The sequence below is a fragment of the Nomascus leucogenys genome, chromosome 25, assembly GCF_006542625.1.
Source record: "Nomascus leucogenys isolate Asia chromosome 25, Asia_NLE_v1, whole genome shotgun sequence".
NCBI lineage: Eukaryota > Metazoa > Chordata > Mammalia > Primates > Hylobatidae > Nomascus > Nomascus leucogenys.
The window spans coordinates 22,447,727-22,465,514 of record NC_044405.1 but is presented as its reverse complement, the minus strand read 5'-3'; the positions used below and the strand labels follow the sequence as shown (position 1 = coordinate 22,465,514).

At 37.8% G+C, this 17,788-nt stretch overlaps 1 protein-coding gene across 2 annotated transcripts in view; it reads right to left on the bottom strand.

Annotated features, from left to right (window-relative positions):
• Positions 1-17,788, bottom strand: part of TTC3 (tetratricopeptide repeat domain 3) — a 124,511-nt gene that overhangs the window by 46,403 nt on the left and 60,320 nt on the right. Inside the window, exons 20-28 of one of the 2 annotated variants that reach the window (XM_030806371.1) lie at positions 16,282-16,394; positions 12,310-12,430; positions 9,366-9,488; positions 8,309-8,410; positions 6,787-6,879; positions 6,073-6,137; positions 4,928-5,064; positions 3,676-4,002; positions 37-288 (exon numbers count right to left, since the gene is read on the bottom strand). In XM_030806371.1, coding sequence (XP_030662231.1) covers positions 37-288; positions 3,676-4,002; positions 4,928-5,064; positions 6,073-6,137; positions 6,787-6,879; positions 8,309-8,410; positions 9,366-9,488; positions 12,310-12,430; positions 16,282-16,394 — 1,333 coding nt within the window. Of the gene's footprint in view, positions 1-36; positions 289-3,675; positions 4,003-4,927; positions 5,065-6,072; positions 6,138-6,786; positions 6,880-8,308; positions 8,411-9,365; positions 9,489-12,309; positions 12,431-16,281; positions 16,395-17,788 lie in introns of those variants that run through there. The other variant, XM_030806373.1, reaches the window with a different exon arrangement.

Here is a 17,788-nt window from a genome sequence, read left to right as displayed (position 1 = left end):
TTAAATGTAATATAAATCTAAACTCAGTCCACATACCCATTATATCAAAGAATTCATCTAAAGCACTATGCAATGCTGGGAACTTGTCTCTGTGTTCTTCTAGCAGCCATATTAAACAACGGGCTTCCTTCAATGATGCTGGCTCAGAGAAATAATCAAGTTGCTTTCCTTCTATAGAGTCTAGTTTGTGGCCATATTTCTCATTCCAGAGGAAAGTCATGATACTAAAATCAAGCTGTTTAAGAGATGCTCCATAACGAGAAAAGAAAGTTCCTGTGGCATCTAAGCCTGTAATAAAAACAAAACCCCAATCAGAAGAGGAGGGAAATTATTTACTGTAAAATCACATTCAGTTTCACATTTCTGAAAGCAGTTGACTATAGTTTGCTTATATTCTCAGCAAAAACATTTAAATAGTTGAGAACAGATTTGTTCAAGCTATTAGGCATTTTAGAAACACCATTTAACATTGTTAGGCTAATTATAATAATTCTTGTCTATTAGATTTGAATAATGTGGGCCAAAGCCTTCTACTATCATAGTTACCTTTATTAGACCCAGGAGATGAAAGTATGGCATTAAATTCCTTTAAAAATATAACAATGGCCAGGTATGGTGGCTTAGGCCTGTAACCCCAGCACTTTGGGAGGACAAGGCTGGAAGATCACTTAAGGCCAGGAGTTCAATACCAGCCCTGGCAACATAGCAAGACCCCTATCTTTACAAAAAAAAAAAAAAAAAAATTAGCCAGGCATGGTGGCAAATGCCTGTAGTCCCAGCTACTTGGGAGGCTGAGGTGGGGGGATTGCTTGAGCCCAGGACTTCAAGGCTACAGTGAGCTATGATGGCACCACTGCACTCCAGCCTGGGTGATGGGGCAAGACCCTATCTCTAAAAAAAAAAAAAAAAACCCAAACAATGTTTTCACTAATTCATAATGACTTTCATTCCAATTAGTATAAACTAGCAATATTTTCTGTTTCTTTATATGGATTCCATAGTAATAAAACATCAATAAGATGCAAAATCTTCCCAAATGTCTAAAAGAGGAAGTGGGTAAACCCATTCCCCAACACCTAAAATAACGTTCCTTATTCCCCAAAATGTGGGTCCTCACCCTCCTCTACAAAAATCAAGGTGGTCAGTATGCCTACTTTTATTCTCCACTCTCCAAATTAGAAAACAGGGTGACTGCAATCTCATACACACTCCTACTGAAATGACGATGAAGCCCCACTCCTGATGAACAGCCAGCAAAAAGGAGCTCTGTCCAATTTCTCCATCATGCCTCTAATACAAAAAGGTCACTTCTTCCGAGGGCCTTAGTCAACAAATGAAGTCAACAAATGAAGCAGAGATTGCTCAGAGTCAAAATTACCCTAGACTGCTTGCTTTTGCGTTAAAGAGTTAGCTTGCAGAGATCACGTTGCAGGAAAATTAGGATCTTTAAACACCAGAATAAGGGACCATGTAGAATACTCACACAGTAAAAGATTTATGAGAGCCCAATGAAGAAATAGCACATTCCTGTTCCCTATCCATGTCAGAGCTTGTGCTCAGTGAGGGGAATGCAGGCAGGCAGTGTTCACTATTGAAATGTTAAATTTATCTCACTAGTGCTCTATTATTTCTCTCTCTCCCTCCCTCCTTTCCTCTCTCTTTTCCTCCCTTCATCTTTTGCTGAACATAAAAACTGACCTCTCTTATGTTAAATATGTGCATGATGTAAGTCCACCCAATAGCCGTTTTATGAGAAGTAAAATTCCTGGAAATGAAAACTGCTTTACTTATTATTTAAGTAAGTGTGCATTTTACTTCAGGACTGTAGTAACAGCCTTACTAATTAACATGCTTGAACTCATTTCACAACTCTAAATAAAAATTGCTACTTTAAATAGTATACATATATCCTTATTAAAATGATACCTTTAATTTTCAGAATAAACATGGTTTATATCGGCTGGGTGTGGTGGCTCACGCCTGTAATCCCAGCACTTTGGGAGGCCAAGGCAGGCGGATCACGAGGTTAGGAGATCAAGACCATCCTGACTAACACGGTGAAACCCCATCTCTACTAAAAACACAAAAAATTAGCTGGGCGTGGTGGCAGGCACCTGTAGTACCAGCTGCTCGGGAGGCTGAGCAGGAGAATGGTGTGAACCTGGGAGGCGGAGCTTGCAGTGAGCCGAGATCGCGCCACTGCACTCCAGCCTGGGCAACAGAGCGAGACTCTGTCTCAACAACAAAAAAAAAAACAAAAAAACATGGTTTATATCAAAAGATATGTTCGCCCTTTCCTGCCAGTGAGCTGGAGGGCTCAAGTGCTGCATTTACCTGAATGAACAGTGGCTGGCAGTCTTGACCGTGTAGCATAACCCAGGCAAACCTACTTCTCCAGTCCTGAGTATCTCCTAAAGCATGTTAAAGCAAGCAATAACTTTATAATTTGCTTACTTGATACTCACTAGTGACAATCTTGTCACTTAAAAATAACTTTCCGGGATCACAAACCCATGAGGATCTATGCTCAAAGCAGGCATGTTCAGGTGTCAAACTATGCCAGGCTTGCTGCCATCTTACATTGTCTCTTCTGGCAGAAACTGACCAATATCTTCTCTGAAACCCTAGAATTCTAACAGCCCCACGTTTCTAAACATTCAGACAGGTGGGGACGGCTGGCAAAGGCTTAGCAGGCCCCACTCTGTGGTCTGCTGCTAAAGGCCCTGCCTTTTTCCTGTGGCTTCCTTTAGCCTCTTATCTAATAGCTGCCAACTGAATAAACTATTGTGCTAGGCCAGTTGCTATCCAGTCACTAAGATAAATAATGCCCTGGAAGGTGCCCAAAGCATCCCTACCTCGTGTTACACAACAACTGCATTTGCAGCTGCCTTCTGCAGTCCTGCATGGCTTTAGGCAAAGCGCCTGCTTTGGGGGAGGGCAGGGGGCTTGCTCATTCTTCCCTTCTCCCAGCCAAGTTACTAAAGTCAGAACACAGTACAAAGTTATATAATCCTGTGATTTACCACAGCTCAGTCCAACCCTAGGATTTGTTTCTCTTAATCTCTAGATACAGATTTGCCTTAGGTGACCCTGACCACTCTTCCCTCTAAATTTTTCTTCAACGAATCTGAATTATAGATTTGTCTTCTCAACACAGCTCCTGAGCAGGGGGCAGACTCCAGGATGTGTTATTTACCATAGTTGTCCCTAGTATTCACACATCTACACATTTACAAATAGTTTAGTCTAATATAGGTCTAGATTTCTTTACTGACTGGTCTTTCCTTAGATTGTACCTTTTGAAGAAGTATACTGTAACCTACCTATAAAATAACCTAAAAATTGTGGTGTGTGTGTGTGTGTGTGTGTGTGTGTGTGTGTGTAATAGTTTCTCTGTTTTTTAAAGGCCTTCATATATTTAGTTCTTTTTTAAAAAAATTCTTTTAGAGACAGGTCTTGCGACTTTGCCAGGTTGGTCTCAAATTCCTGAGATTAAGCAATCATCCTGCCTCAGCCTCCCAAGTAGCTGGGACTGGAAAAGTATTCTTAACCATACAAATTTAAAGTCCTGTATTTAAAGTTATAAATTGTATGACAGGAAAATGAAAATGACTCAGAGACCTACACTTCCCCTTCCTATTAAAGTATATTGCTCTGGAATATAAACGGACATACCAAAGCTATTAAGTTTTTGGATCCAGGCAGCTAATTTGGGCTCTACTTCTTTAAGCTCACTCAAAACATGCAGAAATATTCTTGTCTTTACTCTGTTCTTTTCTTGAATCAAGTGATGAATAACATAGTCCACTGCTTCATTTAGAAAATTTCTGCTAGAAAAACAGGTTGTATAGTCTTCTGTGCTCAAAACTTTCCAAGAAAGCAATTCTTTGAGAAGCGTGGCTGTATTCTGTATGCCGGATTTAATCTTGTCAGCATACTGCTTTATACACTGTAGAATTCTGTCATCAAGGAACTGACAATGCTGAACATTGTCCACAGTTTCTAAGGATAAATAACAATGGTTAAAGTGATAAATAGGACTAATTCACAATTATATAAACAGAAATAATGTAAAATTACATAATATATGATTCAGATTGATTATATTGTTTTACTAAACAACTCAAGAAACTTTAATTAGAAATACAAACATTTAACAATACTTTTGAAAAGACATGAAAGTGCACGCTAAAATAAACATATCAAAAGTAAGCATTTTATACTCTTCATTCTGAACCATTCATGTAGCAGCATTTAAAACTTAGTTCCTCTAGGCCGGGCGCAGTGGCTCACGCCTGTAATCCTAGCACTTTGGGAGGCCGAGGCGGGTGGATTGCGAGGTCGGGAGATCGAGACCATCCTGGCTAACACGGTGAAACTCTGTCTCTACTAAAAATACAAAAAATTAGCCAGGCGTGGTGGCAGGCACCTGTAGTCCCAGCTAGTCGGGAGGCTGAGGCAGGAGAATGGCGTGAACCCAGGAGGCAGAGCTTGCAGTGAGCTGAGATCACGCCACTGCACTCCAGCCTGGGCAACACAGCAAGACTCCATCTCAAGAAACAAACAAACAAACAAAAAAACTTAGTTCCTCTAAAATATGGCCACTTCCTTCAACAATCCTAACTCAGCCTCATCAACTACCTTAACTTTATATACAATAAATATGTTTAGTCATTAAGCATAGAAAGTTAAAATACAATCTCTGAAAGGTTTTTCAGTGGGAATACAATCTCTGAAAGGTTTTTCAGCGCTCTTTACACCAACCCAATTCTGTCTTCGAGTAGCAGAAGACAGTGATAGTATTAAATTACTAACTGAAATCTTTATTTCAATTCAATAATGATGAATATAAGGCCCAAAAGATGCTTATATTTATACTTTTAAATGAGAGTGTATTATTCTTATCATGGCTTTAGCTTCTGCATACCTTTCTGCTCTTCGTTTTTGGGTGGATTACTTTCTCTTAAGTCCTCCTCCATTCTTTCTTGTGCTAATTTTTTTGCTTCTTTTTTTTGGATCTTTCTCTTCAATTTTTTGTCTTCTTTCAGTCTTAGTTTCTCTAGGCTGATAAACATTTACGATTAGTGACAACTCAGTGAACTGTTTTCCTTTGACTATCGTAGAAACCATCTTCCAAGCAATACATTAGAAGTTTTCCTTTTTAATCAGAGCCCGGCCTACATCTTCCATTCAATATAAGAAACTGTCAGTATTGTCAAAATAAGGGTACTTGTTTCATGAAGACAAAACCTCAATGATTAGGTGATGTCTAGGGATGCAGTCTACAGATTGTATAGATGTCACTTCCATGTATGTAAGTTACTTCGTAGGGTAAACAGAAATAGTACAAATTACTCTGCAAAATAATTCATGTAAACTCTCATTTCTAAGAAAGGTCCCATAGTAAAATATAGTTTTCACATCTCAATAATAACCCACAACACTATAACTTGGTTGATCTGGTTACAATGAATTCTCTCCAACAAATAATTCTGTTCATCTTTTCTTTTGCTTTTTCTTGGTCACAAATAATAAAAAAAAAATCACTTCTTAGAAAGAAAAACAAGAAGCAGGACCAAAAAGAAAAGAAAAAAGAATCTGAATTATTTGATCTAAACAAAAAGCTATAGAGAAGTAATAATTTAGGCAGTACATTGAGTATTTCAGGGTAAAAAATAGTCATAGGTTCAAAATGCTTATTGAAGAGAGATAAAAAGAAAAATATGCTTTTTGGAATTAAAGTTTCAACAACTGAGAGCAAACTGTATAGTTTTTATATAAATGCCAAATCTATTAATCAAACATGTAATTTCACAGCATCAAATGTTATAATTTTACTTGTAAATTCAACCACTAGATAAATAATTCTGAATCAAGTTTTTAGTATTTAATTATTCTAGGCTAGTTCTCTTTAAGTTTTAATTTTCCATAAAAATCATTTTAAAAAACACTTATTTGGATATATGTATACACAGCCAATTTTTAAAAAGGCATAATTTAGAAATCTGCATTTAATAAAATTATATTCTAAGAGACATCATCAAACCACTGATTGATTGTTAAAAATCTTACCTAGAACATTTCTGTTTCAGAATAGGTCTTGGAGGAACCTTTTCTTTAATGACCTTGTGTTCAAACTTTAAATAAAACAAAGACATCCAAAATTTGTCTCATACTCCCATGACATAAAACACAAAACCACAAGTAACAAGTATTTCAGAAGCACACATAATGTTCAGTTTGATAGAGAACAGTGAGGATGTTCTGACCCAGACAAAAGCCCAGAAAGCTTTAGCAAAATAATTTACTGAAGAGGAACAAGAGAGTAGACACACTTGAGGAAAAAGTTTTTAAAAAATTAAGAGTAAGCAGACGATCTAATAAAGTGTAAATATTATTACAAGTACCCACTCCTGCCACTCCCATGTCATGAAGTTAAAGGTAATCCCTCAAGACGCTCTTCCCCCTCCCTAAAAACCTGCACACCCACTACTGCCCAAAAGTTTACCGGGATTAAGAAAATGAAGTTATCAAAAACAGTAAAAACAGTAAAACTAAGATAGAAAAAGACTCATTTTCCTATCAAGAAATAAAAGAATATAAGAATGCTTTCATTACAATGAAGCATTCTCACATCCAAGTATTGCCTGTATTTTCTTAAATGAAGTAATTGTTTCTTTCCTGGAAAAGATCCAAATTACGTGATATCTACAAATTCAAATCATGTTTCAAAAGGTGTAAACATTTTGGTTATCTATCTAACAAGGTTTCCCCTTTGTTACTTACTTCACATTTAACTTGACCACCACTGGTGAAGATGATAATCTTAGAAATGACACCTTCACAGTCAGGGGTAAGACATATTCCTTGTAGAAAATCCTATTTGATTAAAAAAAAAAAAGAAGAAAAATGTTATGTCTAGGGAGGATAAATCTATACACATATACTATTTTTACCACTAGGAACAGTCAAAATACGGACTAAAACCATCTTCAGGGAAGTGGTGAAAATCCTTACTCACTGCCATGCGAATTTTAAGGCTTCCATGTAGGAAAAATATACTTTCAGGTGTGGGTCTGACCGTGTGACTTGTTTTCATCAATGCAAAGTGACCAGACATGACACACACATGTCTAGACAAAAGGTTTAACAAACACTTCATAGACTGGACATTGTTCTTTTTCCTCTGACACAGGAAGATGTTCCAGAAAAGGGTCACTCTTCAACTTAGATTGAGAAACAAGGAATAGAGCCACACAAAATAAAGCTGCTACAGCCCAGTACCAGCCAACAACTGCAGAACTGCAGGACAAGTCATGCAAGCAAAAAACAAACTTCTCTGATGTATGCCACAAGATATTTGGGTTGTATTACTTCAGCATATCCTAGTGAAAGCTGACTAATTTACAGAGCGTATTTAAAATGATGGGAATGGTTAAGACCACTAAAAGAGGATATATCACTAGAGAAACTCAATTTAGGTAAGACAAAGACATAGCAGAAGTGACTCAAAGGTGACAGTTATTTACTCATATCATTATATTGTTAATTAATTATGTGAAATGTACAAAATGTGAGAATTTATTTCTACCAAACTTTAATAATTGCTATTGTTAACAGATGCCTTGTACAACTGCCTCATTCTTTCCCCAATAAGAACAGTGGTCTGCATAAGCCTAAGAAGTGTAGGAAAAGGTCCATAGTTTCTATAGATCAGAAACAAATTCTATGAATACAAATAAGATTGTAATACTATGACTTCCCTCAAAGTATGTCTACTTAATGGTAATTAACATCATTATCTTGGTAATAAGAAAACCCCTGGTGAGAAATGGCAGTTCAAAATTGAAGTTGATCCTTCTTCCCAACATTAAAAAAAATTGTTTTGAGTTGACTTCTTAGTACAAATTACCTCATCAAATTTTGGTTTTGAAATCTCTAATTCCACATCAGAACTTTCAAGTGGGGCCTGGCACAGTGGCTCATGCCTGTAATCCCAGCACTTTGGGAGGCTGAAGTAGGATCACTTGGGTCAAGGAGTCTGAGGCTGCAGTGAGCTACGAATGCACCACTGCACTCTAGCCTGGGCAATACAGTGAGATCCGTCTCTTTAAAAAAACAAAGCCTCTATGGTTAATGCCTTTATGATTGTCCAAATAAAAACAAAGTTGATTTTCCACTTTATTATTAAAGTTATAATTTAAAACTTTCTAATTATGTGCAGAATGTTCAGGAAGGAATTCTTGGGGGAAAAAATTGACATACAATAAGTATACTGAAAAATTCAGACAATCCTGTTATGCTTTACCTTGTCAATTTTATCATTAAAGGTTGTAGTTTTTAACTTCTTCCAGCAATTCATGTGAAATTCTATTTTACAGTACTGGCAACAGCTGATGCGTATAAAACCCTAGGGTTACAAAAAATTTTTTAATTAACGTTTTAAAGATGTCTCTGCACACTCACTCACTACAACATAAAGACAAACTGAGAGAGCTTTACTAACATATTTATTTCCACAGCATAAAGTTGCATTATTCTTTATAATATATCAAATATTTTATAAACATTATTTCATCTAATTTACTAACCAGGGACATTGGAACAGTAGGACAAGGGCAGCTACTAGCTTCTTGAATAAACCAGTATAACTCAATTAAGTGCCAGACTTATCTCAAATTTAGGTCTCTAACAGTTAATTCAATGATCACAATCACCTTTAGATTTGGGACTCAAATTTTATGAGAGATCAGAATTGCAACCAATCAGAGGTAACAATCTCACTTTGTTTCCTATCCTCCTAAGGTAGCTGGATGAGGAAAAGGAATGAGCCAGCCTGCCTTCTCAGGTCACTACCCCAGCCCAGAGTGTTTATATGTCAGTGGCTCTGGTTCCCATGTGAGATGACGTAGACCTAAAAAAGTCCAGCAAGGCTGGGCGCGGCAGGACCTGTAATCCCAGCACTTTGGGGGGCTGAGGTGGGGGATCACAAAGTCAAGAGATCGAGACCATCCTGGCCAATATGGTGAAACCCTGTCTCTACTAAAAATGCAAAAATTAGCTGGGCGTGCTGGGACACACCTGTAATCACAGCTACTTGGGAGGCTGAGGCAGGAGAATTGCTTGAACCCAGGAGGCAGAGGTTGCAGTGAGCCAAGATCGTGCCACTGCACTCCAGCCTGGGTGACAGAGTGAAACTCATCTCAAAAAAAAAAAAAAAAAAAAAAAAAAAAAAAGTCCAGGGAAAGGGGTGGACAACTGCTAACTAACCAGAGAACTTGGGTGCCTCCAATTACGGATTGTTTTGAGCCCATTTTAAGGAATGATTTTGCAAGTTAATGTCCCACTGTACACTCATTATTTACCTTAAAGTCTGGATCAGTTATGTATATCTGGATCTTAGAATATCCATGGCACTTCTGATAGCAACAAATGGCATCTGGCACTGGAGGGAACTTGCATTCTTCAACAAATTTCTCTAACAGCATCTAAAACAAAATAAACAAAAATGATACCATTACAATACTAATCTGTCAATAAAAATGCTTGTGATTTCAATAACCTCTTGCCATCAAAATATTTTCAGCATGACTAAATTTTTTCACCAACAACAAACTACATACAACTTTTAAAGTTTTTCCTTTTAAAAGGAAGGCTGATAAGAGACATGAGAGATTTAAAAAGAGGACTGAACAAAATTTTTTTTCAGTTTCAAAAGAATCAAAATTTTGTCCTGTTACAATCATCAAATCGCATTTTATAATTTATAGCTCTCAGAAATCTCCCATAAGCATTAAGAGGAAGTCAAGTAAGGCAGAATAACCCTTAGGGTAATCCTGAGGACTTTACCAGGCTCCTCTTGCCCAACATCACCTCATCCAGGATCCTAACACTCCCATGATCTTCCTCCTTGCAGCTCTGCCACTGTTGTTTGTGGACTCCCTGGAGAATTATTCCACTGCTAATGAAGCCCCCAAGAGACTCATGCCATGCTTCTAGTGCTGGCTTTTTGTTATCAATAGCTCCTATGCCTCTATCCCAATCTTGTATGGAGAGAGGAAAATCCAAGAATCTCTTGTGTTTTATTTTTTATAATAGCTTTGTTGAGACATAATTAACACACTATACAACTCAAATAAAGTGCACAGTTCAATGTTTTTAGTATACTGACAGGATGTACCGACATCACCACAATCTAAATTTAGAACATTTTCAAAAAGAAACTCCATACGCATTAGCAGTCCCTCCTCATTTTCCCCTAACCTCCCAGGCCCAGCAATCACTAGTCTACTTTCTGTCACTATATACAGATTTGCCTATTCTGGAGATTTCATACGAATGGACTCACACAAGCCCTTTGTGTTTGGCTTCTTTTACTTAGCATAATGTTTCCAAGGTTCATTCATGCTGCAGCATGTTATCAGTACTCTTTTTTTTTGAGACAGTGTCTCACTCTGTCACTCATGCTGGAGTGCAGTGGCATGATCTCAGCTCACTGCAACCTCTGCCTCCTGGGCTCAACTGATCCTTCCGCCTTAGCCTCCTGAGTAGCTGGGACTACAGGCGTGTGCCACTATGTTTGGCTAATTTTTGTATTGATGGGTTTCACCATGTTGCCCAGGCTGGTCTTGAACTCCTGAGCTCAAGCAATCCTCCTGCCTTGGCCTCCCAAAGTGGTAGGATTACAGGCATAAGCCACCATGACTGGCCATTTGTTTTTGAGGCAGACTCTCACTCTGTTGCCCAGGCTGCACTGCAGTGGCATAATCAAGGCTCACTGCAGCCTCAACCTCCCAGGTTCCAATACTTATGTACCCATTTATCACTTGGCGAATACTTGGACTATTTCCCATTTTGGGCTATTATGACTAATGCTGCTATGAACATTCATGTACAAGTTTTTCTGAGAACATGTTTTCCTTTCTCTGTACACACCTAGGAGTGAAACTGCTGGATCATATGGTATGCTATAGTTTGAATGTTTGACCCTCCAAACCACAAGTTGAAATCTGATCCCCGGTGTTGGAGGTGAGGCACAGTGGGAGGTGTTTGAGTCATGACGACAAATCTCTCGTGAACAGATTAATTCCCTCCCTGGGGTGAGTGAGTTCTCACTCCATTAGTTCCCTAAAGAGTTGGTTGTTAAAAAGAGCCTGGCACTTCCCTGTCTCTCACCATATGATCTCTACAGACAGGCTCTCCTATGCCTTCTGACACGAGTAGGAGCTATTGAAGGCCCTCACCAGCAGATGCTGACACCATGCTTCTTATATAGCCTGCAAAACCATAAGCCAACTTTTCTTCATAAATCACCAGTCTCAGGTACTCCTTTCTAGCAACACAAATGGACTGAGACATGGTAACTCTATGTTTAACTGTTTGAGGAACTGCCAGACTATTTTCCAAAGCAGCTGCATCATTATACATTACCATCAGCAGTGTCTGAATGTTCTCATTTTTCTACACCCTTGCCAATATTTCTTGTCTACCCACATCCTAGCGAGTATGAAGTGGTATCTCATTGTGGTTTTGATTTGTTTCTCTGATAGCTAATGATGCTGAATGTCTTTTCATGTGCTAATTTTGGCCATTTGTATATCTTCTTTACAGAAATGTCTATTCAGATCCTTTGACTACTTCTTAGATTATTTGTCTTTTTATTATTGAGTTGTAAAAGTTGACTTCTGTGATTTTAAAAGCTTCAGCCAAAATCAAGTTCTGAGTACATGTGAGAGTTCACTACAAGTAAAAGCCTATCTCAGTCATTTCACACATAAGTCTTTCTAGAACAAGCAAAGCATCTTTATGCTTCTGGATATGAGACTAAATTCATATTTTTCTGAATCTTCAAGTACCATCTCAGTAACTGTGGTAACTTTATGATGAAACAACAATACTATACCTTCCTCTAAGTACAACCAAGTCCAGCATAGTGCATGATCATGCATATTCAGAAGCCAGAATGCCTGGACTCAAGTTCCAGGACCACAATTTGCTTGCTGTTTCACCTTGAGTGCATCATTTCACCTCTCTAAACTTAACCTTCCTCATCTGTAAAATGGGAATGATCACAGTGCCCCCCTGCACAGGGCTGCTATAACAATTAGGCATAATGATAAACAAAGGTACACAACTGGCACATAGAAAACATTCAATAAATGTCACAGGTCCTCATTAGACAGTAGAGGGGAAATGCATGTAAGGGAGGTGGGGATGGAATGCTCCTACCTCTCCGTCTCCTGATACCTGAGTCAGTCAATGCAGATAAGCATTCACAGTAAGAAACACTCTGCAAAAATAAATGGTTACCTTTATTTTTTGTGGCTTAGACTCTTCAATAATCACATTACTTGTGGGCCAAGTTAACACTCCAGGAAGACGATAAATCAAGGTTCTTGCTTTCTCAAAGTGATTGAGAGCTTCTAGAAATCTAAAGTCATAATTATGAAAAAGGCATTAAAGATGTAAAATGGTATTTTCATTCCCTTCAAAAGTCACCAAAGATCTCAAGCTTACTGGGACGAATACATTTGATGAAATCACTGAACAGCAATATTCAATGTAACCTAAATTTTCTTTAAAAAAACAAAGTCACTATTGCTGTTTGCTATAAAAGTAATATACATTAAACACAACTTGTCTTGGACACTGGCTTTATTGTGGCAGGTGTACACTAGTTTTTTTCTGTTGTTTTTTTGTTTATATATATATATTTGTATTATACTTTAAGTTCTAGGGTACATGTGCACAACGTGCAGGTTTGTTACACATGTATACATGTGCCATGTTGGTGTGCTGCACCCATTAACTCGTCCTTTACATTAGGTATATCTCCTAATGCTATCCCTCTCCCCTCCCCCCACCTCACAACAGGCCCCGGTGTGTGAAGTTCCCCTTCCTGTGTCCAAGTGTTCTCATTGTTCAATTCCCACGTATGAGTGAGAACATGCGGTGTTTGGTTTTTTGTCCTTGCGATAGTTGGCTGAGAATGATGGTTTCCAGCTTCATCCATGTCCCTACAAAGGACATAAACTCATCATTTTTTATGGCTGCATATTATTCTATGTTGTATATGTGCCACATTTTCCTAATCCAGTCTATCGTTGTTGGACATTTGGGTTGGTTCCAAGTCTTTGCTATTGTGAATAGTGCCGCAATAAACATATGTGTGCATGTGTCTTTATAGCAGCATGATTTATAGTCCTTTGGGTATATACCCAGTAATGGGATGGCTGGGTCAAATGGTATTTCTAGTTCTAGATCCCTGAGGAATCACCACACTGCCTTCCATGATGGTTGAACTAGTTTACAGTCCCACCAACAGTGTAAAAGTGTTCCTATTTCTCCACATCCTCTCCAGCACCTGTTGTTTCCTGACTTTTTAATGATGGCCATTCTAACTGGTGTGAGATGGTATCTCACTGTGGTTTTGATTTACATTTCTCTGATGGCCAGTGATGATGGGCATTTTTTCATGTGTCTGTTGGCTGCATAAATGTCTTCTTTTGAGAAGTGTCCGTTCATATCCTTCACCCACTTTTTGATGGGGTTGTTTTTTTCTTGTAAATTTGTTTGAGTTCTTTGCAGATTCTGGGTATTAGCCCTTTGTCAGATGAGTAGATTGCAAAAATTTTCTCCCATTCTGTAGGTTGCCTGTTCACTCTGATGGTAGTTTCTTTTGCTGTGCAGAAGCTCTTTAGTTTAATTAGATCCCATTTGTCAATTTTGGCTTTTGCTGCCATTGCTTTTGGTGTTTTAGACATGAAGTCCTTACCCATGCCTACGTCCTGAATGGTATTGCCTAGGTTTTCTTCTAGGGTTTTTATGGTTTTAGGTCTAACATTGAAGTCTTTAATCCATCTTGAATTAATTTGTGTATAAGGTGTAAGGAAGGGATCCAGTTTCAGCTTTCTACATATGGCTAGCCAGTTTTCCCAGCACCATTTGTTGAATAGGGAATCCTTTGCCTATTTCTTGTTTTTGTCAGGTTTGTCAAAGATCAGATAGTTGTAGATGTGTGGTATTATTTCTGAGGGCTCTGTTCTGTTCCATTGGTCTATATCTCTGTTTTGGTACCAGTACCATGCTGTTTTGGTTACTGTACCCTTGTAGTATAGTTTGAAGTCAGGCAGCGTGATGCCTCCAGCTTTATTCTTTTGGCTTAGGATTGACTTGGCAATGTGGGCTCTTTTTTGGTTCCATATGAACTTTAAAGTAGTTTTTTCCAATTCTGTGAAGAAAGTCATAGGTAGCTTGATGGGGATGGCATTGAATCTATAAATTACCTTGGGCAATATGGCCATTTTCACGATATTGATTCTTCCTATCCATGAGCATGGAATGTTCTTCCATTTGTTTGTATCCTCTTTTATTTCATTGAGCAGTGGTTTGTAGTTCTCCTTGAAGAGGTCCTTCACATCCCTTGTAAGTTGGATTCCTAGGTATTTTATTCTCTTTGAAGCAATTGTGAATGGGAGTTCACTCATGATTTGGCTGTTTGTCTGTTACTGGTGTATAAGAATGCTTGTGATTTTTGCACATTGATTTTGTATCCTGAGACTTTGCTGAAGTTGCTTATCAGCTTAAGGAGATTTTGGGCTGAGACGATGGGGTTTTCTAGATATACAATCATGTCATCTGCAAACAGGGACAATTTGACTTCCTCTTTTCCTAATTGAATACCCTTTCTTTCTTTCTCCTGCCTGATTGCCCTGGCCAGAAATTCCAACACTATGTTGAATAGGAGTGGTGAGAGAGGGCATCCCTGTCTTGTGCCAGTTTTCAAAGGGAATGCTTCCAGTTTTTGCCCATTCAGTATGATATTGGCTGTTGGTGTGTCATAAATAGCTTTTATTATTTTGAGATATGTCCCATCAATACCTAATTTATTGAGAGTTTTTAGCATGAAGGGCCGTTGAATTTTGTCAAAGGCCTTCTCTGCATCTATTGAGATAATCATGTGGTTTTTGTCTTTGGTTCTGTTTATATGCTGAATTACATTTATTGATCTGTGTATGTTGAACCAGCCTTGCATCCCAGGGACGAAGCCCACTTGATCATGGTGGATAAGCTTTTTGATGTGCTGCTGGATTTGGTTTGCCAGTATTTTATTAAGGATTTTTGCATCGATGTTCATCAGGGATATTGGTCTAAAATTCACTTTTTTGTTGTGTCTCTGTGTTATTGCTGTTTTTGAGATGGAGTCTCACTGTCACCCAGGCTGGAGTACAGTGGCGCAATCTCGGCTCACTGCAACCTCCGCCTCCTGGGTTCAAGTGATTCTTTCTGCCTCAGCCTCCTGAGTAGCTGGAACTACAGGTGCGCACCACCACACCCGGCTAATTTTTGTATTTTTAGTAGAGATGGGGTTTCAACATATTGGTCAGGCTGGCCTCAAACTCCTGACCTCAGGTGATTCACCCACTGGCCTCCCAAAGTGCTGGGATTCCAGGTGTGGGCCACTGTGCCTGTCCAAAAAAAAAACTTTCTTTAATTTAAAAAAATCTATAAAGGAGATTCTAGGCACATTCTAAGACGGGGGGGGGGGGATTCCCCAAAATCTCATAAAATTTCCCCTAACATGTTAAATGAAAATTGAAAGACAGTTAGAAATTATAAATAATATTCAATCAGTCAACAATTATTTCTTTATAATCTAACATACCTACCTCTATATTGGGTACAAGTGGCAGAAACAGATTTTCTTTTTTTAAAGCTCAAGACATAATCCTGTCCCCTCAGGGACATACTGACATTCAGGGAGACAAGACTAAGAGACATGAGGCATTTAGAGAACAGCTTCAATATTAAACTACGAGTAAGGATTACAACTACAATAGAGTTCAGAGGAGAGATTTTTATTCCTAACTCATAATGTCTTTGAACACGTATATACCTCTTATTTAAAACCATCTTCATACAGACTTTTAAAAAATAATTAAACCAAAAAAATTAAACAATCAGATTTTAAAAACATTAGTTTACATCAATTCACTCACTGTCTATAGATGATTATACACTAGATTATTAAATCTTTAATATCAAATTACTATATTGTTGACTTATTAGATTTAAAATCAGGAAGTACCAAGAACTGCAATGACTGGCCTTGCTTTAACAATTAATATTGATAGTGAAATTTCAGGTCCTCAAAGTAAATCACAAATATGATAGTGTGCTACAGAGGAGAGATCAAAATAATTCCAGAAAATGGATCATTATCACATTGGATTTTAAATGAGTTACCAGCCTAGAGCTTAAAGTAGTGTCATTTCTACTAACCTGTTTTTTTTCAAATATACTTTTCCAATTCCACAGTAGGCCAAGCAATCAAGTCCCTCATTGGGGTAGTGTTCAATAATCCTCTTAAACTGGTTTTCGGCTTCAGATAATTCCTTCAATAGCAGTGAAAACAATGATCACTTCCATACAAAGAGAACTACTGAAATAAATTTTATCTAAAGGTTGATTTTTTTTATAATATTAAAATAACAACTACATATCCCCAAATTCCTGTGGCAAAATTATACCTCTGTGTTTCACTTAGGACTTATATAAATTTCTGATCATATGGATAGTCAGAGACACAACCAAACCAATCCTGCTGAACACATCAGACAATCAACCTATAAGCATTTACTAGTACGCACTAAGGGCCTGGCATGTGCTGGCTAATACTACAAAGAGTCAAATTGTGTTTTTGTTTTTGTTTTTTAAAAAAGGCTAATTATGGTGTAAACACACCATAACATAGATCCTATTAAGTGCTAATCCCTTGGAAGGAATCCCATTCCAATGACGTTGTCACAGTCTTTTGTGGCACAAGACGGATGAAAGCTCTGTCTTAAAAACAGCCTTTTAGTAAAAACTTAACATAGCTTAGAGTACATTCTTTTTTGAATATTCTCAACAGTGAAAAACCACTAAGTTGAATGAATTTTGTTTTTGGAAAACATCCAAAAGATACTTAGTTCTAAGAAATACTGGTAACCCTACTGTGAGTGAAAAAAAGAAATGTCACTACAAAATGGAGCTTTGAGGCCAGTTCCAAACAAGGCATTCTAAAAAGGTTTGAAGCAAGGGCTGTCCTCTGATGAAATTCTTTTAAACATGTAAGTTCTACTACAACACGTTTTTTTTTTTTCCAAATCAGTCTCGCTATTTTACATTAAATCACAAATGTAATAAATGATTTCTTCAACTCTAATAAGGTAAAATATGATAGAATATTATTATTCTGTCAGGAATAAAATGAAAATTATGAAGTTCTGTCTCCAACTGTCTCTTGGAAAACAGAATTAGAGAGCATTCATGGGAGACATTATTAATCTGTGACACTGAGATCAAGGAAAATAAATCTTGGGCACTGTCAACTTCTGGGAGAGAACAGAACGTAAAAAAGACTACTTAGATGCTCACTAGGTGGCAAGTTAGAGTTAAACCTTCATCTAAACAGGGAAAAACAGAGCCCAAATTATATATTATACTTGAGGTAATTCTAGAGCATTTCAACATTTATAGCAAACTCAAAACCTCCGAAAGCAAAGTTATAATGCCAAACAGTATAGGTAGGTAAACATTCCAGGAGAGCCAGGCAGGAGCATGACTAATGGAAATCCTGGCAGCTCATGTCTATACACTGACTACATGCAGTTATAGGAAGCCTGCAATCTAGAAATAATACAATACCCAAGTACTTTCTACCTAGAAATAAGAGATACTAACATTTTCATTGTTACCTTTGTTTTTCTAGGAAAACAGCATAACATGAAACCTCCCCAGGTCCATT